This window comes from Solanum verrucosum, unplaced genomic scaffold, assembly GCF_900185275.1.
Source record: "Solanum verrucosum unplaced genomic scaffold, falcon-dt-bn FXZP01000252.1, whole genome shotgun sequence".
NCBI lineage: Eukaryota > Viridiplantae > Streptophyta > Magnoliopsida > Solanales > Solanaceae > Solanum > Solanum verrucosum.
The window spans coordinates 1,391,597-1,415,468 of NW_026019988.1; the positions used below are offsets into that span (position 1 = coordinate 1,391,597).

Consider the following 23,872-nt stretch of genomic DNA (forward strand, 5'->3'; position numbering starts at 1 on the left):
TTTCCAAATCAATTATCAAGCATAATATTACTCATCTATAATTTAAAAAATATTTGAACTACACACTTCCAAATTAACTACCAAACAATTTGCACAACTCACTTCAAATTAACTACCAAACAATCCCTAATTATGTGAAGAGTATAAGCAAATATTTATTAATAATGAAAGAGATTGTAATACATGAATTACTTAGAGCCTGTTTGGATGGGCTTTTAAGCTGGTCAAACTGGCTTAAAAGTCAGTTTTTGACTTATTAGAGTGTTTGACAATTATCAAAGTGACTTATTTTAAGCCAAAAGCTAAAAGCTAAGGGAGGGGAGCTTCTTCTTTTTTTAACTTAAAAGCCTTTTTATGTTGACCAAGTATATTACCTTTTTGCCCTTAATTCTTTTATACAATTTCCAAATTGCCCATATTGAATTATTATTATTATTATTATTATTATTATTATTATTATTATTATTATTATTATTATTATTATTATTATTACTATTACTATTACTATTATTATTTTTATTATTATTATTAATTATTATTATTATTGTTATTATTATTATGTTTATTATTATTATATTATTATTATTATTATTATTACTATTACTATTACTATTACTATTATTATTTTATTATTATTATTTTATTATTTTATTATTATTACTATTACTATTATTATTATTATTATTATTATTTTATTATTATTTTTTTTTTTTTTTATTATTATTATTATTATTATTTCTGAAATATGAATTTATATTTCTCTTATAAGGTGGTAAAGAAATATGTGAATGATAGAAAAATATTATTACTTATGGATGTAAAACATAAATTAATTTTGTTTTAATTTTTTTTTTAAGTATAAAAACCTTAAATTAATCAACTTTTTATCATGTTAACAGCTTAAAGGGTATTTCAAACATTTTGATAAAAAAAAAGTGTTTACCAGCACTTATTTGCCAAACACATCAACAACTTTTTTTTCAACTGCAGCACTTTTATCCAAACACATAACTACTTATTTTAAAAATAAGTTCCAACACTTTAAAAAGTTACTTTTTTTAAGTCAATCCAAACGGACTCTTAGTTAAAAACTTAAAAAAGGATCTATTCTTTCTAACTAAATATTTTAATCTCGATAATGTGAATATACATAACTGTTATTCCACCTTCTATTCCACTAAATAGACGATTTACTTTTGTCTATCGCATAAAAAGAAGTGCAATTACAAATGAGCAGGAGAATATATATTTATATTCCATATCGAAATATTGGGTCCAGTTGAACCCATCGAGCTAATAAGCTACATCTTGCCATTGAGTACATCAAGGGACAAAATAGTCCATTTAACAGATTAATTTAACTATACACAAATCAAAATACAGTACAACAAAGAATATCCAAAATATCAAAACCTAAAGCAATTCAGAAAATTATCATCTTTCTCCCAACAATGATTCAAGAAGTGCAGCCTCTTCTTCCTGCAAAATGAGATATCATTTAGAACATTCAGTGGTTGAAAAAAAAAATGTTTACTCCCCTCTGTTTCAATGTTTGTCCTGTTTTGACTTGGCACGGAGTTAAAGAAAGTAACAGACTTTTGAATACTGTGAGATCTTAAACTAAAAAAACGTAGAATATACCAAAATGTCAGAAAGGTGAAACTAAAGAGTTGCCGAAAAAGGAAAGAGGCAATCTTTTTGAAACGGTGGGAGTAGTCTATGTTAACTAAAGTATAATGTACATACCACTAAGGCGTTAAATTCAGTCTCCTCGTCTATGGCGCTGATGATGGCCGGGTCTTCCAAGAGTTCCTGATGAAGGGAAGTACACAGACATTGTAACATAATATTCTAACTGGAAAAATCAAGCTAAGAGAGAAGTGTACAGTCAAGAAACGGAGACTGCACGCGAAATCACTCAGGTGCAATATAACTGTGACTGTTGAATTCATATTTCTGTTCTTAAGCGTTTTGTTTCATGGCACCTTTCTTCAATAAAGCATGTGCCTTATCTAAGATTCGTCTACCCTTCAACAAATGTGTTCCGATTTCATAGAGGTTGAGACGCCTTGTCTAGTACCTTCTTTGATCTATCGAGAGAACCTTAGCAATAATAATCTTATGAATGTTTGCTACTAGACTCAACAAGTCTGTAACCTTTGATGTTTTCTGCTTTACCCTTATTCGGGCTTTATAGTTACATAAGAGAGTTTTTTCACAGGGAGCTTGTATTGTCGATTTGTCCCCATACCATCACCCTTCATTGTTGAAGTAAGTGTGACATCTCCTTAAGAAGTTAGAAAAACAGAATGTCACCCATCACAGTGCCACCAACGTCTTCCCTACACTTCTATTGTTTTAATAAAGGTTTTCCTTCAATTCGCAACTGCTTGCTGATAAAAGAACTTTTTGTTGGAGCTAAGGGGGTTCTTTATCAGTGTGTGATGAAGCTCAAAATAAATGTGAACATAATAAATACTCATATACGTATCTGTACTCAGTAAGGAAAAAAAGTTGTAGCAACAAGTCGCAAATGAAAAGATATAAACAGATAATGAGGGGAATTTCAATACTTACATCGTCAGCAATCTGCAATAGACCATCTTTGCCCTGCAATAATAAGTTAGACAAAGGAATTTTCATAAAATTATAAGAGCAGGGTAAAATAAAATGCAAATTATCAAAATTGAAACAAGTGAAAATAACAGGAGGTGAAACCGGCAAAGCATACTGGACATAACAAAAGATGAAATAGCTTTTAGAATTAGAGATGGATCCAGAACTTCTACATACAAATGAGAGATGACTCTTTACCTTCACTGCAACAAAGAGAAGTGGGTCCGAAGGTGTATAAATCATATAGTGGGAACCATCCTGTGGAAAGGAAATCAATATCAAGATACATTAGATGATATTCTGGCAACGAACCGCTTAAAATGAGGGATACAAAGACAGCTTTTGAGCTGCTTAGGAATTCATTAAAAAAAGGTGAACAGTGACAACAAGAATCAGAACTGACTTGGAAGAGTGAACAAAGTGGCCCACTTAACATGGTTTTATAAAAATAGAAAAAATCTGTCAACTGAAATATCAATAGAACCGATAAATAGAGTTGAAAGTTCCATCATTAATTTGAACAGAAGAGTAATTCAAAAATTTGAAGGTTACTGAATACAACATATAGCAAAGGGATATAAAATGGGTTTTACCAGCAATCAAGACAAATAAAAAGGAGCAGTACTGCAGTAGTTGTCCACAAGTTGCAGTACATAACTTGAGAGAACACATTATTGTTCAATTATTATCTCAGCTTAATAATGATGGTTAAATACAATGACAATTGATAATTTACCATGTGGAAGCATGTAATTTCTATTCCTTCACTTGGCAACCCATCTACGTCATCACCATCATCTGAAAAGTGCAACAACCTTGAGAATCAATTAAATTCTTTCGATATTTTTCAGAACAAAGATTATGAACTACAAAAGATACATTACGCACATTAACAAACAAGCTTCATTCTAACACACAATGACAGATCTAGATCAGATACAAAAGAATTGATCAGATCCACAATTTACCAATGACTAGAAAACCAAAAATTCATAGGGATTATCATGTCGACAAAGTTATTAGAATGTTGTTGCAAACATCTCATCTTGTATAAGAACAACAAAAGCATTAATCCTCGTCTAAGAGATCCGAATTTTTATAATCACATGTGAATTGTCCATGACACTCTTTTTGTTCCCTTCATCAGATTTTATCTTGTAGGAGCATTAGACAGCTTAAGGTTCACATTATCAGATAAATCACTAAATAGACAACCTCTAAGAATAATAACTGCCATGAATGCACGTTAAAGTTGCGCCAGCAACTAAGAATGACATCTGTGCTAAGTCGTGCTTCATCTTCTGTCGGAATTTTACAACTGACTAATGCACAACAAGAGGACAATGAATTATAGGATTGCTTTAGCAAGAAGAAGAAAGTATCTAGTATGGATTTATATACATTTTATTCTAACATTTAACACAAAGAAAAGGTCGGAACAGCTTCAGCAATAACACCTCCGGTCCAGTTTAATAATGTTTACAGTTTTGACACACCATTAAGAAAACTATATGGATCATTTGACTAAGTTACCCTTCTTATCTCTTCAAAATTCAAATTACTCCTTATCTCTCCTAAGGCTTTCTAAATCAAAGTAGAGGAGGATTTGAAAGAAAAATTTAAAAAATAATGCTTTCTTGGTTTCCTGCATCACACTTATTTTGGACCAACTTTGAAAGCTAAACAACACATAAATTGGACCGGAGGTAGTAACAATATGACGGCAGTAACACGCAGCTTCATGAAGACGAGAACCTTGCCTGTTCTAAATTCAAATATGTCATCCTCTGTGTAGCAACATCCTCCTCGTGCTGTGTAACAGAATCTGATACGAAATAGCTAGATGATATCAGAAAAAGAAATCAGATTTTGATACATGCAAGGAAGATAATTGAGATTAAAGAACAACCAGACTTGAAAATCGAAGTTTTATTTTGGATAAAGCAGACATGAATATCAAAGTTCTAGAGATTGTACCCACTGTACACCAGATGCATGTGTATCTTGGCTAGAGCATAGGCTGCAGTGGGTAGGATAGCTTCAACTTCTTCATCGCTTACCTACACAACAGTCATATAAATTGATAAAAATTAATTATGATATTAATATGTAATAACTTTTTGTGCCCCTTATTCTCTTTTAAATTTCTAACAGGTGTGTGCATTCTGACTTCTTACACAGATTGGAGCACCAGTAGCTAACGGAAATAGCCCTAACGGAATTTTTTAGTTAAACAAACAAATAAAGGCATCCAGCTCATGTTACTGTTGGAACAAAGTAAGTATCTGGAAATTTTGATGTGTAAGCTATGGTCCTTGGGCTTAACTCAACCTCAAAAGCTAGCTCATCAGGGAGGATTGTCTAGGATTATATAAGGAGACATAACCCAACCAATGTGGGACTTAACACTCCCCCACACGCTCGGACTAAACTGAAGCACAGATTATGGGGACCAACATTGAGAAACACAACAATGTAGATTGAGGGGTTCGGCTTTGATACCATGTTAAGATATGGACTTTGGACCTAACTCCATTTGAACACTGATCATTTGTTAAGAAAGAAATGAGATAGACAAACAAGATTCTCTCTAGCATGTTTCGAGTTTCACAAACATAATGGAAAAACAAGTTTAGTTAAGACATACAGCAGACCACCCCTCGACATTTGTGCTCTTTAAGATCTGAACAGGCCTGCAGAGACAATTACATTGATTTAATGTACCACCAGAAAAAGGAAAAGATATCAAATAATAGCTACAACCTCACTTACATATCAACAGGACAAAGTAATAGACATTCATCTCCTCGTGTACTTCTAAAAACCCTCCTGATGACACATTCCAGTGGGAAATTGTTGGTAGAATCAACCTGTTTTTGAGCCCTTTAGATAAATAAATTGACGGAGATAAAATAGAGAAAAATATAGAAGAAAATAGACTAGCACATGAACTAATTGTGAGGAAGTTGCTCATACAAGTCAAACTTGAGAAGATGATTTTGCACCTACGAAAAGTCATCTTCTTTTATTAACAAAATGAAAAGTCATCTTAGGTGGTTGCATACAGTGAAATCCCATTAAGAGGTAATGGACGTTGTTATGTATCCACAGAGATGCTTTCAACTTTGGGAGATTAAAAACCAAGCACAGTTATACATGCATTTTCTCCTCCCTTTTGTAAAAATCTACTAAATCCTGTAAGACCTCAGAAGAGATGAGCTTTTTTAAATGTAATACTGTCCTCATCAGAGAACTCTGCTAGACCTTAGTTAGATTGAAAATGACACACTGCTCTTACATTTCTTACTTCAAAAGAAAAAATAAAAGGAAGAAAGATAAAAAAGAAAGAACTGTCTTTATGTCCCCTGACATCAGGTCTTTTCCGTCAATGAACTATTGCATTTCTCATATTGACAGAGTGCCAAAGGTATGTACTGTAGCAATTATTTGTTGAGTTTTCTCTAGATTCAAGGTGTATTATACTCCTTTTTTCAGTTTGATTGAGGACACTGAAGGCCATAATGACTTTACTTGATTATTATCCAGAAATTGCCCTTATCTGGTTAGATCAATTAAATATGTTCTCCTACCCTCTCTTTTTAAAACTGGAAATCATTCCCAAATACTTCCAATTACTTGTCACGCAATTGGCCATGTCAAGGGATGGAGAACTTCAAGGTCTTGGTCCGACTCTCTAAGGAAGTAAGTCAATGTAAGTAATGCATATAGTCTTCATTCTTCAGAGCCATTCATTAGGTCATTTGCAAGTTCTTAACTTCCCATAATTTGCAGTATTATCCTATCATTGAAAAGCATAAAAGAAGAGACCGTACATTCTACTAGCAGGTTGTTTCACCTTTTTTGTCACAGAACATAAACATATAGATATAGTGTCATTTCTACAGATTTTGTCCGTATCAGATACTGTGTGACATAATTCGGCCATTTCCAAATATATTTTTAAGTTATATATACTGAACAATGTAAATCATTTTTACACCATCATTGCAACTCAACATGCACCAACAAGTTATCCTTCCTCTTTTCCTAGTTACAGACCCATTTTTTTGTCGAAGCTAGAACCTTTAAGTGCCCAACTAATCCAGATTCCCACCATATAGAGCCCATTAAAGGGTGAAGGCTCCCTAGCAGGGATTTCTCCATTCTTCAAGCTCAAATCCAAGACGTCTCATTAAGGGTGCAGACTCTCATTCATCCCACCACACCCACTTTGGTGTTAGTTACCAACCCATGTTTTTTGTGTAATCATCTCATATCTAGTACGACCCTTCTGGGTGGCCCAGTGGTTTGGGCTTGGGACTTTCATGTTGGAGGTCTCAAGTTCGAAACCCCTTGCCAGCGAAAGCAAGGGGTTTGCCTTCTAGGTCGAGCTCGTCGCATCGGGCATGCCTAGTGCGGATTACCTCTCCTATGTAGTTTACGAGCTATTGCATAGGAGCGGTGATTTTACCCTGTGCACACCCAAGGGGTAGCGGCTGCGGATTTCCCTTATCATCAAAAAATCTCATATCTAGTACCTACTAGTCCAAGTACCCGACTAATCTAGATTCCTGCCATATAGAGCCCATTAAAGGGCAGAGGCTCCCAACCAGAGATTTCTCCATTCTTCAAGCCAGGTAGGGCCGAGAGTGTTCATCCAAACCTCCTTCAACGCAAAATTACACTATTTATATATGGTTAAAATTATTTTTTATGTATATACACTAGATTCCGAAAGCCTTATATGTTTAATTCTTCATATTTTGTAACCCCTTGGTGAAAATTCTAGCTCTACCACTACTCCAAGTTCAAACCCAAACCTCGTTAAGGATAGAGCAATCTCATCTATTCCACCACACCCCTTGTACTTTAGCTATCGACCCATGTTAGTGCACATATTTACCTGAAATTTGCTTCTAAGAAACCAGACTATCCGTGCATAAAACTTAAACTCCACATATAGCATACTATTAACCAAAGTTTAGCAGCTTATATCAGTTTTAAAAAAAACTTACGATTGTAGCAATACGCTTATTGGAAGCCATGAGAACACTACCCTGCTCATCCAAAACAAACCCAGCTGGGGGTTTAGGTAGCGGCAAAGGATGGTACGTCTCAGAAGACTGCAACCCTTTTTCTTCAACTTCAACATCGCTTTCGAAATTGGAAATGGGTTTCTTTTTCTTCTTAGTATTATTGGTAGATGTACGTTTCTTCACTGGTCCAGTTTGTTGTTTCGCTGCAGAGCAAGATAATGATGAAAATTTGAGTGCATTTTTTCTGTAATTTTTGTTGAAATAATAAGAAGGGATTGGGAATAGATGGGTGATTTGGGAATTGAATGATGAAGAATTTGGGAAAATTGCAGAGAGATTTGAAGAAGAAGAAGCTGGGGAGGAAGCCATTGTTGTTTTGCTCTTACAGAGATGATAACACTGGTTCAGATATTTTATTTTCTTTTTGCTAGAAGTTTGGAGGTTTAAGAAAATTGAGGAAGTGACAAAAATGGTCTATTGTTTTGAGGGTAAGTTCAAAATAGTCCCTTGAGTATACAATAAACAATTTTGATCCTTTTGAGTTTAAATAGTCGATGTAATTACACTAGTGAATTTAGGTAGAGTAGGATGTATGGAGACCTTACTATCTCTATGATTTTATTTTTCGAGAGAGGGTTGTTTCTGACAGACATTCAACTCAAAAAAAACAAAAAATTAGTAGGGTGCAAGGATATAAGACGATAAGATAACATGTGCAAATGAAGTACTCCCTCCGTCCCATTTTATGTGGCAACATTTGACCGGGCACGGAGTTTAAGAAATAAATGAAGACTTTGAAATGTTTACCAAATTGCCCTTTTAAAAAGTAGACTCAATTTCTCTCTCCTCATAAATGTATTAGAGTATTATTTTAAGATTAAGTGGGACCAACAAGGATAAAAAAAGAATTATACCTTTAAATACTTTCCATATAAGGAAATGTGACATTCTTTTTGGGACTGACCAAAAAGGAAATGTTGCCACATAAAATGGGACGGAGGGAGTAACATATAGTGATAAACAATGAAGAAAGAATGCTATGTGATTACTGATAATACTACGTATAAGGAGAAGTGGAGAAGAGGCTAACCTCCTACCACTCTCACAAGTTGATGCGATAATACCTGGATATATACTATCCTTTTACATTAATCATTGACCTTCATATTTTTCTATTTAGGGTCATGTCCTCAATAAATTGAAAATGTGTTATTTTCTCTCTAATCACCTCTCTCCCTAGTCCCTTCCCCTCCCCTCCCTCCCTCCCTCCCTTACGGTTCTCATATTACCTCTACTTCTCTTTAACTCCAATTATAGCAAACATCTCACACACCTTCTTACTAGCGCATACACACACCTCTTCTTTACATATTCGAACCATTTCAACCTCGCTTTCTTCATCTTGTCCACCACAAACGTTACTTTCATATTTCTCCGAATAACTTTGTTACTAATAATATATCTTTTAATATGCTCAGACATCCACCTAAGCATAACATAGACGTTCTTGACTGGACAACACTATGGCCCATGTAACAATGTTGGTCTAAGCATCACTTTGTAGAACTTATTAAAACTTGGCTACACATTTTTATCGCACATACCCTCGGCTGTAAGCCTTTATTTCACACACACTGCTCTAATACGGTGTGCAACATCATCATTGATTTTCATGTCTCCTTATTCATGGACTCGAAATACTTGAGATTTTTTTCTCTTGGATATGACTTGTTCATCGATATTCACTTCCACATCTACCTTATGTGGTACATCATTGAAGTTGCACTTTATGTACTATGTTTTATTCCTACTTAACCTGAAATCTTTAGACTTTAAGGCTTGTCTTCATATTTCACATTTTGTCAATTAATATTATGTCATTTGCAAATAGCATAAACTACAACACATCCACTTGGATAATGTCGTGCCAAATCATTTACCACCAAGCAAAAATGAACATGATAATATCTCTAATGCAATTCCATCACGATTAAAAAGTGTTCGAAATCACCTCCCACCGTTCTTATTCGAGTATTGACTCCTTCGTAGACATGTCTGTAATTGCTCTAATATACGCCATGAGTACATTGCTAAAACTCCAAACATCTCCCAAGAAAAAAAACTCCCTATACACATTTTCTAGGTCATCAAACATGGTCCTTTAAGTTTGGACATTTATACTTAACTATAACTATAACTAATAGTTCAATTTGTTAGATTTGAAACAATGAAGGAAAAAAAATGAACCAAAATAATCAAGAAAATCCTATCAAATCTTATAATATACAACAAAAAAATCACACTAGACACTAAAAAGATATAAAAATAATAATTAAAAAATACACCTCAAAAGTGTACTTGACTTTAATCTATTCATATTTTTATCTCGATTTATGATTAAAAGATTATTTACATTAAATTTTTATATCAAATCAATAAACATTCAATATATAGATGTACTACCTTAAACTTCTTTTATTTAAATTTGATTCGTAAATATATATTTATTTTATTAAATCACTTAACTATGGTAGATTAAAATAAGCATTTACTCTTGTATAATTAATTGAATCACGACATGAAATGAAGGGACTCGGTTATTCCAAGCTATTTGTGTAAAAAGATACAAATTTATCTCTTTCTTTTTTCATAACAATCTGAAATATTATATCAAGAGTCTAACAAAAAAAGAGTACCCTGTTTGTTTATTTTTACTTCTTTATATTTGACTTGATATATACTTTAAAACTAATTAATAGTTTAATAAATTTATTATATCTCTCTTTGAATATAATAAATTTATATTTTGAAAAATACATTAAGAAATAGCTACAGTTAATAATAAGAATAACTTAGAAACCAAGCGATAAATTATTTTATATTTTTTAAAATTAGACAAATAAATATAAATATTTATTTTTAGTAAAGTGGACAAAAGAATTGTCACGCCCCGAGCCTACACCCTGGACGTGGCTGGCACTTGAAGACCATTGTTGGCCCCAAGCGAACCCTTGGCCTGGCTTCTTAACTCAGCGGAAACCTAACTCAACTGAATAACTCCATGCAATGCAAGGGCATAAAACAACTTAACTTATAAAAAAATCTGGCCAAAAAGGCAACTCAAGTCTCAAAATAGAATATTTACATATATACATAAATGAGAGACTCAATACTAACTGACTGACTGTCTATGAAGCCTCTATAATACTGAGATGGATGTTGGGACAGACCCCGCAACATCCTAACAAAACAAAACTAGAAACACAAAATAACAGTCCTCTGAAATGCAAAGAGGCTCACTACTGACTCTGGAATGCTCAACTGGATCAACGGCGTGCCGGATGCTGATCCTGGGTACTTGCGTCTGAATCGTCATAAGATGCAGGGCAACTGGCATCAGTACATTGAATGTACGAGTATGCAAGATGGAAAGCTAAACAACATAGGCTAGAAGGAAATCTGGAAGAAATTGAATAACTTACTTGGCTCAACTCAACTCAACCTGACTGACTCATTTCAATATAATGCAATTTAAAACAAGTGCAATATAAAGAAAAGTTGTTTAAAACCTGTTATAAACTATGTGTGTATACAAAGATACAATAAGCCTGAGATGTATATAGAAATACAAATGAACTGATATATATAAAAATACAATACTTTCTGTGTATGAAAATTCAATAACTGCTGTGGGAGTTTCTCTAACCGACAACCATCACATAAGAGCTATAGTAATGATATATCGATTGACCTCACGCTGCCAGAGCATCCTATACCCAGCCAAAGGTATAAGACCTGAACTGCCTAATGGATCCACTAGTCTATCTGGAAAAGGATTCATCTAAAAAGTATGATCTTTTTCTACCCATGGTGGCAAACATGGTTCTATGGGGGATGTGGGTTCCTTGAACGCTCCCCCAACTCGGTGCTCGATACTACTCCCAAAAAAATGTACTGGCTCTTATGTTTTTAAAACATATTTCTTCCTGCTGATTTGAGATAATTACTCAAAAACTTAGCTCAAAGGCTATCTTGGAAATCTCAGTTTCCTCTTTTGCTTCATTTAGAAAGCGATAACTCTTTTTCTGAAAAACTAGCCTGAAGGCTCTTTGGAAATCTCAGTTTCCAAAGCTTGTTTAAATGTGAAAACATTTATAAACTTCTTTGGGAATACATAGTCCCCATATACTTCTTTAAAGAAAAGAACTTCAAACCTTAGCTTTACTTTTAAAACAACCTCTTTCTTTAGTTTGAGATAATTACTCAATGCTTAGCCCAAAGGCTCTTTTGGGATTGATCGATGTTCCCTTTCTTGCTCAAATGTGTAAAAACATTTATAAACTCTTAGGGAATACTTAGTTCCCTTATAACTTTTGAGAAATGAACTCAATTTTAAACTCTTGACTTAACTTGAAACTCGATACTCTTTGCTTGACTTGAAACTCTATACTCTTTGCTTGACTGGAAACTTGAGCCTTAAAATGAAGTTAAAACGTTCATTAAAGACTTTTGAAAAACTTTAGAGACTTGTTTGACTTACTTCTTAACTTCTAAGCTTGGCTCTAACTTCACTTGACTTCTAACTTCACTTGACTTGGAAACTAACTCTCCTTGAATTTGATTATGGATTCAAGGTGTTTGATCACATGTTATGGACGAGTTCTTGACGTTTAAACATACCTTGGGGTGTTGGAAACAACTAGGGAACATAGGTACAACACCTAGGAACATGCATGAGAAAGTGGGGAAGGAATGGGAAGACTTGGCGCTCTGAGAGGCGCGGAGCGCCAGACCTCAAAGGTCAGAAGGGTCTGGTAGGGGCTCTGGTAGGGGCGACGCCCCAAGGGCTGGACCTCAGAGTCCCTTTTGGGGGGCGCTGGCTGGCGCGACGCCCCAACCCTTTTCCCCGAAAACTTGACTTTTCTCCTTCATTTTTCCAACTCTAAACCTCCATTACCTCCAATGGTTTCAACCCCAAACACTAAGGATCATAAAATCACTCAACATACTAGAGATTCAACTCAAAAACACAACCAAATCATGTCTCAAATCAACAAGAACTTCAACAACATTAATACCGCCACCAACAACTTCAACAACACAACCAATCTTTTTCTCATAAATAAAACGAGCTTGGCGTGTGGGGGAAAGAACCAACCCAACACTATGGACTCACATACCTTAATAGGGATCACCCCCGACGATATCCACGACGATCTCTACGAAGCCTTGCTTGACCTTCTCTTTTTCCTCTTCTTCTCCTCTTCACTCTCAAACCCTTACTTTCACTCTTTAAAAATGAGAAAAACTTATCAAAATCAGTCTAACACACTCATATATATCCAAAAGAAAAGGCTAGGGAAAAGACCAAAATGCCCTTACAAATTTCCGGACGGACTTCCCTGCCAACTGCCCAATTTCCAAAGGGCATAACTCCCTCATACGAACTCGGAATCGAGCAAGCTCGGTGGCGTTGGAAAGATCATTCCACGAGCTTCGCAAAAATAACTGGAAATACACTCAAATCATCCTGAGCTAGGAGTTATAACTGTTCAAAGTTGGCCAAAAACTCACTTTTTCCCATACTTAGCCAAATTTCCAGATTTTTAAAATTCTTTCCAAAAATGAAAAATTTCAATTCTAAGCCTCTTCAATTATTTCACATTGCCGAATGTTACAAGAATGAACGAAAGGAGTAAAAAAATATTTTTATTTCGTACTAGTACATTCTTCCAAAGAAAAAATAATTTCTAAAAATGAACCAATCTACAAAGAATAAAGGAAAATCAAAATCCCTTTATCCATACTTTATTGGGTTAAGTAAAAGACCCTCATTTTTCTATGACACTTGGGGTCGTTTGGTACAAAAATGAATAATGCATGGATTATTAATGTTGAGATTAGTAATGCAGGGATGAATAGTGTAGTGATTAGTAATGCAGAGTTTATTTTTATCAAGTATTTGGTTCATTGGTTCCAACCCCATTTTTGAATTGGGTTAAAACTTTATAAAAAAACTCATTTCCAATTATACCCTTAAATTATTATGTAATTAGGTTAAGGTAAATAATTGTCGGACAATATTATTTTTTTATGGCCTTCTAACTAGCTATGAGAAGAACAATTTTGTTGTCATGTTTGACTTTTTTTCACTTAAATTATTTGAGGATAAATAATTGTCATCTTAGTAAATTGACTACTTACAAAATGTCAATTTTCAATTAAAAAAAAAAGATAAACTATCAACTTTTAAAATTGAAAAGACGTAAACAATGTAAAACTAAATAAATCATCTACATTTACACATAAAAATTGCAAGTTGTAGTTTTAACATGTATGCAATTTTATAAATTGTTCAAATACAAATAATTAGAAACCACACAAATATTGCCCTTTTAATTAGTTAATGTTAAGCAACTCACATTTCAAATATTGTATTAATTTGTATTGGATTTATGTAGTAACAAACAACTTTCTCTAAATAATTTGTAAGCTAATTTATTTAAATAAATTTACTAGTACAAATATAAAACATAAAATCAAGAAAATAAATAAAATAATTAAAATGATTTGAGGGATATTTTTGTCTTTACATAGACTTATCTCATGGTATTATATCCCATTACTAATACCTCCAAATGGAAGGTATTAGTAATACACCCTATAATACCATGTAGGAGGTATAACTAATTCATGGATTAGTTATAGATAGGCCCAAATTCCTACCAAATATAGTACTAAATAATACCATACATAATATATGAATTATTTATTTTAATGTGGCCTACCAAACGACGAAATTCCTAAACAACCTTTTTCATCTTGTATATCTATTAAACTAAAATAATAATTGTATTAGTACATAATTAAAAATATGTGTATTTTGCCTAGTATAATTGTAATTTTGTACCCAAATAATTCAATATATATGAAGCTCAATTACCACACTACAACTCTAATATAATATAACTAATTAGATTTTTTTCGTTTAATTAAAAAAATTATATTAATATTTATATCATATCAATAAAATATAGAATGTACGTCTTCTATATACATCATTATAATTTAACACTGGTTAAACAATATGTGCTACTTACTTTAATTTTAGCTAATAAGATTAATTTGTAGTATGATTTAATGTTAATTCTGAGTGTGACCAAGTATTTATCAAATTATGAGATATTTCATGGTGAAATTGTCATTATAATATTTAATAGTGGAGATCTATAATAACAAGGGGAGAAAGAATCTTCTCTAATTATGTTCAATTTTAGACAAAATAATATATATATATATTTTTTATATGTAGCTTTAATAAGGAAGCATGGTCACTTGAGATTTAACAATTTATAAAACAAAATCAATTAACCAAACAAGGAACATCATTCAATATTATCTTACATCATTTATCAAGAATCATAGAAGTAAGAGCCCGTTTGGATTGACTTAAAAAAAATAGTTTTTAATTAAAAATAAAAAGTCAAATTGAGATGACTTTTAAGTCATAAAATAAAAAGTAGGGGGAAACCTACTTTTGATTTCTGACTTATTTTAAGTCATTTTTTTACCTTGCCAAACACTTTGTAACTTATTTTAAATTATTTTTTATATTTATCACACTTTCAGAAGTCTAAAACTGACTTAAAAGTATGTTTGATCAACTTTTAAGCCAATCCAAACGAACTCTAAATATAGATTTGAGATACAAAGTAAAATATTAAGACCACCTAATCATAATTTATCTACTCATTTTTTAAGTTCGGATACACATAACTTACCAACACCTAATTATGTGTATGCTAGTAAAAAGTAATTGATATCAAATAATCGATATGACACATAAATTAATAATGCAAATTTGCTAATACACGTCCAATTTTTTACGATAATTTGTCTGTTTTCCTAAAAATAAAAAAATGGGGATCAAATCTAGCAAAATAAATTATTAAAAGATTTATGTTTTTTTAATAAGAAACAAAATCATGAGAAATGGGTGCACGTCGTTAATTCTCCTACACACCCACTCCCACTCCTACATTCTGATGAAGTCGTCGTTTTTATTTATTTATTAAAATTAATTACGTGTTATTTAATATGTAAAAGTTATTTATTTGTTTATTCTTTTTATTTATTTTAATGTTTCTTATACTCCCTAGTCCATCCCTTTAGATTATGTGTCGTGTTTCTGTTTTACGGGTGTGTTTGATATGAGGGAAAACATTTTCTGGAAAATGTTTTCCAATTTTTTCATGTTTGGTTGGGTTAAATGTTTTGGAAAATGTTTTTCAAATCAACTCGTTTTCCTCAAATTTAAGGAAAATGACTTCTCTTCAAAACTTAAGGAAAACATTTTTCAAAATTTTCTTCCAACTTCCAATTAAAAAAAAAATTGTTGAAAAAATCAATTTATTTTGTCCCTACCTTCAAACCAGCCCCCCAACCAAACCCATCCCCCCCCTCCCCAAAAAAAAAAAAAAAATTTAAAACTTGTTTTTTAAATTCAATTTTTTTATCCACCCCCTCCCAAAAAATATTAAAAATTATTTTTAAAAGATATTTCTAATTTCAAGTTTTTTATTTTTTACCCCCACCCACTACCCTCGCCCCCCCCCCCCCCCTCTATCAATTTTTTTTTATTGTTTTTAAAAAATATTTTCAACTTCAATTTTATTTTTTCATCCCGATCCCCTCCCCGGCTTTTCAATTTCAAAATTTCATTTTTTTCACCCTACCTTGACCCCCCCCTCACGCACCTCCTACCCAACCCCCCACCCACCCCTACCACCCTCCCCCCCCCCCAAAAAAAATAATAATTTAAGTTTGTTTTTAAAAACTATTTTCAACTTCAAAATTTCATTTTTTCACGCTACCCTTGACCCCCCCCCCCACACCTCTTACCCAGCCCCCCACCCCAAAAAAAAAAAAATTAAGTTTGTTTTTAAAAAATATTTTCAACTTCAAAATTTCATTTTTTCACCCTACCCTTGACCCCCCCACGCACATCCTATCCAACCCCCCACCCCCAAAAAAAAAAATTAAGTTTGTTTTTAAAAATATTTTCAATTTCAAAATTTCATTTTTTCACCCCTACCCTCGACCCCCCACCCACCCATGCCTACCAGCCCCCCTGCCCCCGGCCCCCCAAAAAAATAAATAAATTTAAGTTTGGTTTTAAAAAATATTTTCAACTTCAAAATTTCATTTTTTCACCCTACCCTTGACCCCCCCACCCACCTCCTACCCAGCCCCTCTACCAGCCCCCCACCCCCCAATAAAAAAAAATTAAGTTTGTTTTTAAAAATATTTTCAATTTCAAAATTTCATTTTTTCACCCCTACCCTCGACCCCTCACGCACCCACGCCCTACCAGCCCCCCCCCCCCCCCAAAAAAAATAAAAAAATTTAAGTTTGGTTTTAAAAAATATTTTCAATTTCAAAATTTCATTTTTTCACCGCTACCCTCGACCCCCCCACCCACCCCCTACCAGCCCCTTTCCCCAAAAAAAAAATTAAGTTTTTTTTAAAAAATATTTTCAACTTCAAAAATTCAATTTTTCACCCCTAACCTCAACCCACCCCCTACCACCCCACCCACCCACCCCACCCCACCCCCAAAAAAATTTAAGTTTGTTTTTAAAAAATATTTTCAATTTCAAAAATTATTTTCTACCCTAGTAAAAATAAAAGATATTTCTCAAAAAAAAAAATCATTCATAAATCAAACACTAAAAATCTTTTCCAGAAAATATTTTCTACTCACCAACCAAACATGAGAAAATAAGTCAAAAATCAACTTGTTTCCCAGGAAAACATTTTCTAGGAAAACATTTTCCATGGAAAACATTTTCCTTCGTACCAAACACACCCTACATGTTAACTCTGCTTCTATAAACTCGCTTACATTATCGATTTCAAGTTTGAATAAATGAAGAGCGTTAAGTTAGAAACAAAATTTCTACCCCATAAGGTCTACTTGTGAAACTACGTTGAGTTTGTTTGTCATTGTTATTTCTTCTACGCATTTCTTAAAAAAAATTAATTAGGAGTTTTTGATTATTTTACACTCATAAAGATATAATCCTTCTTCATTAATTAATAATCTAGGGGAAAAAATAACTTATTTTATTTTCAACTTTTCGTAGTTTCTCATCTTTTAATTAGCGTTGTAATTAATGACGGAGCCGAAATTTCACCAAGGAGCCTTAAAATTTGAAGAAGTAAATACACATCCACAAAAGTTACTCTGTTTTTTGTTATAATATATTGTTTATTGTGTTTTAATTATCACATTATTTTACTGTTAATGTTTTTTTTTCATGATGTGTATTACTTTCCTTATTAATTGTCATACATCTAAGAAGTCACCGAATAGATATAGACGCTAATGAGATATGAAGATTCATCGAAAAGACACACATACTATGCAATTCAGATATGAGAAATAATCTTAACTTCTATGACCCTTGAATTGAGAGTCTTTTGAAAATAATTTTTCTACGATAATTTGAGTAATATTTTATTTTAGTTACATATAGAAAACTTAATAAAAAGCAAATAAAACAAAAATAAAAACAAAAGATATTTCAGACAACAAAATTCTAAAAAAGCTGTTAAACGTACTGAGTGCTCAACAATACCACCAAAAAAATTTCAAAAAAGCAAAAGTAAGAAAGAGAGAGAAAAAAAAAATCATTAAAAAAGTCTCCGGCCCCGGCAATGTCGTCGGTACCGACTATCTCCGGCGAGCACAGTACTGCTTGAGTTGAGCTGAAAAAGGAAGAAGGAAATGCGTGAAACTGTCAAGAAACCTTGTGTTGCTGCTGCTACTGTTGTTGTTGCTGTTGCTGTTGCTACTACTATGACGAAGAAAACTAGTCCGGAAGAAGATGGGGACGTGATAATTATCCCTCCGTTGTGTACATCAGCTAATCGGTCAAGATTACAAGCTGGGTCACGTCGCATTACGCCGACGAATGATGATATGGCTGAGCTCCGGCAGCTGCCGAACGGAGATCTATATACTGGGACATTTTTGGGAAAAGTGCCGCATGGTAATGGGAAGTATTTATGGTCTGATGGGTGTATGTATGAAGGTGAGTGGAGAAGAGGGAAGGCGAGTGGTAAAGGGAAGTTTTCGTGGCCTTCGGGGGCGACTTATGAAGGGGATTTTAAGGATGGGAGAATGGATGGATATGGGACGTTTATCGGAGCTGATGGGGATACGTATCGGGGTTGGTGGGCAGCAGATCGGAAACATGGGTTTGGGGAGAAGTTATATGCTAATGGGGATTTGTATGTTGGTTCTTGGAAGTGGAATTTGCAAGAAGGGGAAGGGAGGTATGTTTGGGGAAATGGGAATGAGTATATTGGAGAATGGAGAAAAGGGGTTATGTTTGGTAAAGGGGTTTTGATTTGGGCAAATGGCAAAAGATATGAAGGGGATTGGGATAATGGGATGCCTAAAGGAAATGGTGTTTTTAGTTGGCCTGATGGTAGGACTTGTTATACTAGTGGTTCATGGGGTGATAGTAATTCATCCAAACAAGAATTTAGTACTGGTGGTGGTAATGGTGGTCAGGCTCTAAGGAGATCTTCTGTGACGATGAATGTGCGTGAAAGGAATGTTAATTTACCGAGGATTTGTATATGGGAATCTGATGGTGAAGCAGGAGATATTACTTGTGACATAGTTGACAATAGGGAGGCTTCTTCTATGTTTGTTCCTAGGAATGATGATGAGGAGGATGAGGATGATGATGATGATGAAGAGAGTGAGAGTTCTGAAGGAGATGAAAGTGGGGATTTTCGGAAGAGTCCTTGCCACTCTGAAGTTGTGGAAATGAAGAAGCCGGGGCAACCAATAACCAAGGGACATAAGAATTATGATTTGGTGGTTAGTCTTCAGCTAGGTATTAGGTAATGCTGCCTCTTATTGCTCTCTTCAGCATTTAGTTCATGTTTTTTGCATTTTAAGAACCTTATGTAGGTGGTTATGTATTCATATATATGCAGGTATTCTACTCAGAAGCACGCCTCAATTACCCGAGAACCAAAGAATGGGGATTTCGATCCTAATGAGAAGTTCTGGACAAGGTTTCCACCTGAGGGTTCCAAACTCACACCACCCCATCAGGTTGTGGACTTCAAATGGAAGGACTACTGTCCCGTAGTTTTCAAGTATGTTTAGTGGAATCCCGGATCCTGCCTTTTCTACCTTTTAGTGGAACAGATTGAATTGTCGTTATTGTTTAGCTAATTAATTGTTGTCTCCTTTTCGTTTATGCTGTTAGGAGTCTTAGGGAGTTGTTTGGAATAGATCCAGCTGAGTACATGCTAGCTATCTGTGGAAGTGATGCACTTAGGGAACTATCTTCCGCTGGGAAAAGTGGCAGCAACTTCTATCTTACTCAAGATGACCGATTTATCATCAAAACTTTGAAAAAGTCTGAAGTTAAGGTCAGTGACTCCGAGCAGCTCAATACCTTTTCCTTTTAGGGTAGGAATGAAGAGATACAGCTGTTAGTTATTTGAATGAGGCGCGCTATTCGATATATCACTTACACTCTTGCTTTACTCTTTAGCAACACATTGATGGTTGAGAAAATAGGATTGCTTTTACTGATTTTCCATGTTACTCAGGTGTTCATTAGAATGCTTCAAAGTTATTATCGGCATGTTCGTCAGTACCGAAGCTCCTTGGTGACAAAGTTTTTTGGTGTACATTGTGTTAAAATGGTTGGATGTCAAAAGGTATGTTTGAAATCTCTTTAATGCTATACAATATCTGGATTTCTGAAGAAGATCAAGTATAGTTCCTCATGCAGTCATTTCCTTGGAGTTCTTACATTCACTTATTCAATGTATAAACCAGACACGTTTTGTTGTTATGGGGAACCTGTTCTACTCTGAACGTGTGATCCATAAGCGCTTTGATTTAAAGGGATCCTCTTATGGCCGTACAACTGATAAGCCAGGAGGAGAGGCCGATGAGACTACTACTCTTAAAGACCTCGATCTCAACTTTGTATTTCAATTGCGACAATCTTGGTATAAAGAGCTTATAAGGTGATAAATACCTTTGTCCAATTTTCTTTTGTTGTTGTCTTTATATTTATAGCATCTGACTTTATTCTTGTGGTTCTCAGACAAATTGATATAGATTGTCAGTTTCTGGAAGCTGAGAATATCATGGATTACAGTCTTTTGATTGGTGTTCATATCTGCAATTATAGTAACAATGGCGAGATGAATTTGTCACCTTCTGGTAACAATTCTGCAAACTTTTCTACATCCAGATTGCAATTATTACATCTTTTTTCTGCTTCATAATATACTTTATGTGCAACTTGGTCGCACAACTCCTGAGAATACTCACTTATATACTGATAGGCAAAGCTGATGCTCAAGATTATTGCTTATGTGATGCAGAAAGTCCTGATAAGGGACATATCATTGACAAAAGGTATGCCCTGTATGCTTTCTTCTTTGGTTCCCCAACTTTAAAGGCGTTATCTCAATTTTTTCCAATCAATATAAGAAATTCTATAGTATGGAAATCTGAACACTGGGTAGGCATGTCCTCTTCTGATACCAAAAAGCACTTCATTTTCAAAAAGTGTTCAGCTGTAGTTTCTAATTCTTCTCTTCATGCTTGACCAGCATTAAGGAACAAATATGAAATATTCTTACAGAGACCTACCTCAGCAATGTGGAATTTTATTTAATTTGCCTCCATTCTCGCTATGTGCTTGGTACACAGATATGTTCAAGTGGTCTCTTTTTGGGTCACTGTTGTAGTCATTCATCTACTTCTCTTACTTGCACATGCAAACATACTTTTGGTTGTAGTACCAGAATCCAACAAGTGAAATGTTGGTACTAAAAAGACATTTGTTCATCATAGTGCACCTATTTAAGATCCTTGAACAATTAAAGAACCATTAAGATTGACATTTGTTCCTTAACCGCTGAACTGTGGATGCTTATGATTTTGTTATAAAAATAACCTCTCCTTAGAAAAAAAAAGTTATACCTATCATAAGGTCTTGGTTATGATAGCAAAGACTGCTCAGTTTGGAACCTCTATTGATCACTCTTTGAATATAAGCTGCTGCTTGTGTAGCTTCCGCATAAACTTTCTACTTTTATTAGTGCAGTTGTGAAGTTAATAAATTGTTGTTTGATTTCTATATCCCACCGTGTAGTTAATCTTCTAACCTTGATCAACACCTTGCATGTGGCTTTTATCATGTCCTATGAATTCATTATTTTTCAACCTTGAAGTAACCAATGCGAATAAAACCTCTTTCGAAAATTGCAAGAATGTTAAGAATTTCAACATGGCTCTTGTGATGTCTCAGGAATTCTCCTATAAGTTCAGCTGCAAATGTGCCTGCAAGGGCGATGTGTGTGACAAGGAGTGGAATTGAGTCAACTTCTGAACAGGGTGGCTGTGAGGCTAATAATGCTATCCTTTGCCTGGGCATCATTGACATTCTTCAAGATTATGATATCAGCAAAAGACTAGAACATGCATACAAGTCATTTCAGGTGGATCCCACTTCAATATCTGCTGTTGATCCAAAGCTCTACTCTAAAAGATTTCGAGATTTTATAAGTAGAATCTTTAAAGTAGACGAAGGGTAAGGATCATGGAAAGAGCATGTAGATAAGCTTATGGAGACGGGCAAGTGAGATACAAGAAGAGACTGGAATTAGTTGAATCGGTTAACGCCCTTGTTTGCTGATTATATGATGACTGGTTTTTGTGGAGATCTTGGCCATTGGTAAAGTGTGAATGAATGGTCTGATGAAGTTGATGATGCCCAATTTTATTTTATCCCCTTTCCCTCCCTTGCTATATATGTCAAGGATGATCAAGCTAGGTAAGTTATGTATATCATTTTTTATTTTTTTTTCTCTTTTACCTTCCTTTTGGTCACTCTCTAGTTGAGTTGAGTGAACATGAAGATTTTGATCAAATGTACAGTAAAGGAAATCTTTTTTGGTAGTATTTGTAGTTACTGTGTTCCACGACGAAATTTAATGCTTAGTTTCCTTGTTTAATTTGTGTTAGCAATGACTTATATTAAGGGAAGTTGAAGAAATGTGTTATCTATCATTTGTTGTGTTTATGGCTATTTATTATACATATATGCCTTTGACATTAATGGAGTTCCAACATGAACATGGTGATTTTGAATCACCTTACGTTAGAAGGGTATGAATGATGCTAAAGTATAATGGAAGGTGAACTTATGACATCTCATGTTGAATGCTTCATTTTTGAAGAGTCCGAACAACTTTACGAGTGATTCATACTCATAGGCATCTAAACACCCCCTACGAAAACCAACAACTTTTCTGTAACTAAAAGATGAAAGAATTGCTCTTAAATTTATATAATACTAGTCTTTGGATATGTGCGATGCGCGTGTGGCCATATAAATAAAAATATTTTTGTAAAGATCGTGTATGAACAATATTTTAAAGTTCTATAATGTGTTATAAAATAGAAAATACAAATTACATGTTCTTAAAAATGATAAGTATCCTATATGGGGTTTTGATTCTAAGATCCAAAATCCAAAAACTAATTGCAAATACCATTATTTATTTATTTATTTCTTGCTCTACTTTGAAGATGTTTTGTACTGCATAGAGCAATTTATGTAGTAAACAAATAAGCATTTTATTTTTCTCAAAATTAGCAATCATCATAAAATTATAAATATCTACTTTAACAAAAAAAATAAAATTTAAATCATGATGTACAAAGACTATCATTCTTTGTAACTTAATTTTTAAATTCAGTCAACTATAATTAGGAAGATCATTTATCCTTTATAAAATATATACCTTGAAGGTAGATCATTTAATACTCTAGTTTTTCTTTAATTTTTTGTGTTTACTGGAAAAAATAAATTATGAAGATGCTCTGTCAATCATCATTCATTTGATAGGAGTATCAACAATTACCAACGTTCATAGCGTATTTTAATAGCCTCTAACTTTGACTTTGATTGACTCCTCTTTAGAGTCCATAAAAATGGAGATGGGGACTTAAGGAAAATGAAAACTATTCTTGACTTTATATAATACTTTCACTTTAAATGATTAATTAGCTTCTTTTCACGTATTTATCATTGAAAATAACATATACTATTAGCTATGGGATTCAATGTACTGAAATCTACAGCTTTTAAGATTCTAGCAAT

General features: G+C 33.8%; 2 protein-coding genes across 2 annotated transcripts; one reads left to right on the forward strand and one right to left on the reverse strand.

Moving 5' to 3' along the window:
* Window positions 1-1,243: 1,243 nt before the first annotated feature.
* On the reverse strand, window positions 1,244-8,063 carry LOC125818822 (uncharacterized). Its single transcript, XM_049498340.1, has 10 exons — window positions 7,632-8,063; window positions 5,389-5,486; window positions 5,264-5,309; window positions 4,594-4,676; window positions 4,377-4,441; window positions 3,353-3,414; window positions 2,815-2,874; window positions 2,578-2,610; window positions 1,747-1,812; window positions 1,244-1,479 (listed from the first exon to the last, which is right to left on the reverse strand). Exons 1-10 carry the CDS (start codon window positions 8,019-8,021, stop codon window positions 1,435-1,437), a joined length of 948 nt encoding a protein of 315 aa, XP_049354297.1. The 5' UTR covers window positions 8,022-8,063; the 3' UTR covers window positions 1,244-1,434.
* A 10,355-nt stretch (window positions 8,064-18,418) lies between these two features.
* Window positions 18,419-22,721, forward strand: LOC125818714 (phosphatidylinositol 4-phosphate 5-kinase 1-like). Its single transcript, XM_049498226.1, has 8 exons — window positions 18,419-19,571; window positions 19,668-19,832; window positions 19,946-20,111; window positions 20,295-20,405; window positions 20,527-20,720; window positions 20,801-20,919; window positions 21,045-21,117; window positions 22,016-22,721. Exons 1-8 carry the CDS (start codon window positions 18,442-18,444, stop codon window positions 22,299-22,301), a joined length of 2,244 nt encoding a protein of 747 aa, XP_049354183.1. The 5' UTR covers window positions 18,419-18,441; the 3' UTR covers window positions 22,302-22,721.
* The last annotated feature ends 1,151 nt before the right edge of the window (window positions 22,722-23,872 follow it).

Coding starts and splice junctions, on each gene's coding strand:
- LOC125818822 (XM_049498340.1), bottom strand. CDS start 8,021: ATGGCTTCCTCCCCAGCTTCTTCTTCTTCAAATCTCTCTGCAATTTTC. Junction 4,677..5,263: donor ATGTCGAGGGGTGGTCTGCT/GTATGTCTTAAC, acceptor ACTGTTGTGTAG/GTAAGCGATGAAGAAGTTGA. Junction 3,415..4,376: donor CATATTTGAATTTAGAACAG/GCAAGGTTCTCG, acceptor TGCACTTTTCAG/ATGATGGTGATGACGTAGAT.
- LOC125818714 (XM_049498226.1), top strand. CDS start 18,442: ATGCGTGAAACTGTCAAGAAACCTTGTGTTGCTGCTGCTACTGTTGTT. Junction 19,572..19,667: donor AGTCTTCAGCTAGGTATTAG/GTAATGCTGCCT, acceptor ATATATATGCAG/GTATTCTACTCAGAAGCACG. Junction 20,406..20,526: donor AAATGGTTGGATGTCAAAAG/GTATGTTTGAAA, acceptor TGTATAAACCAG/ACACGTTTTGTTGTTATGGG.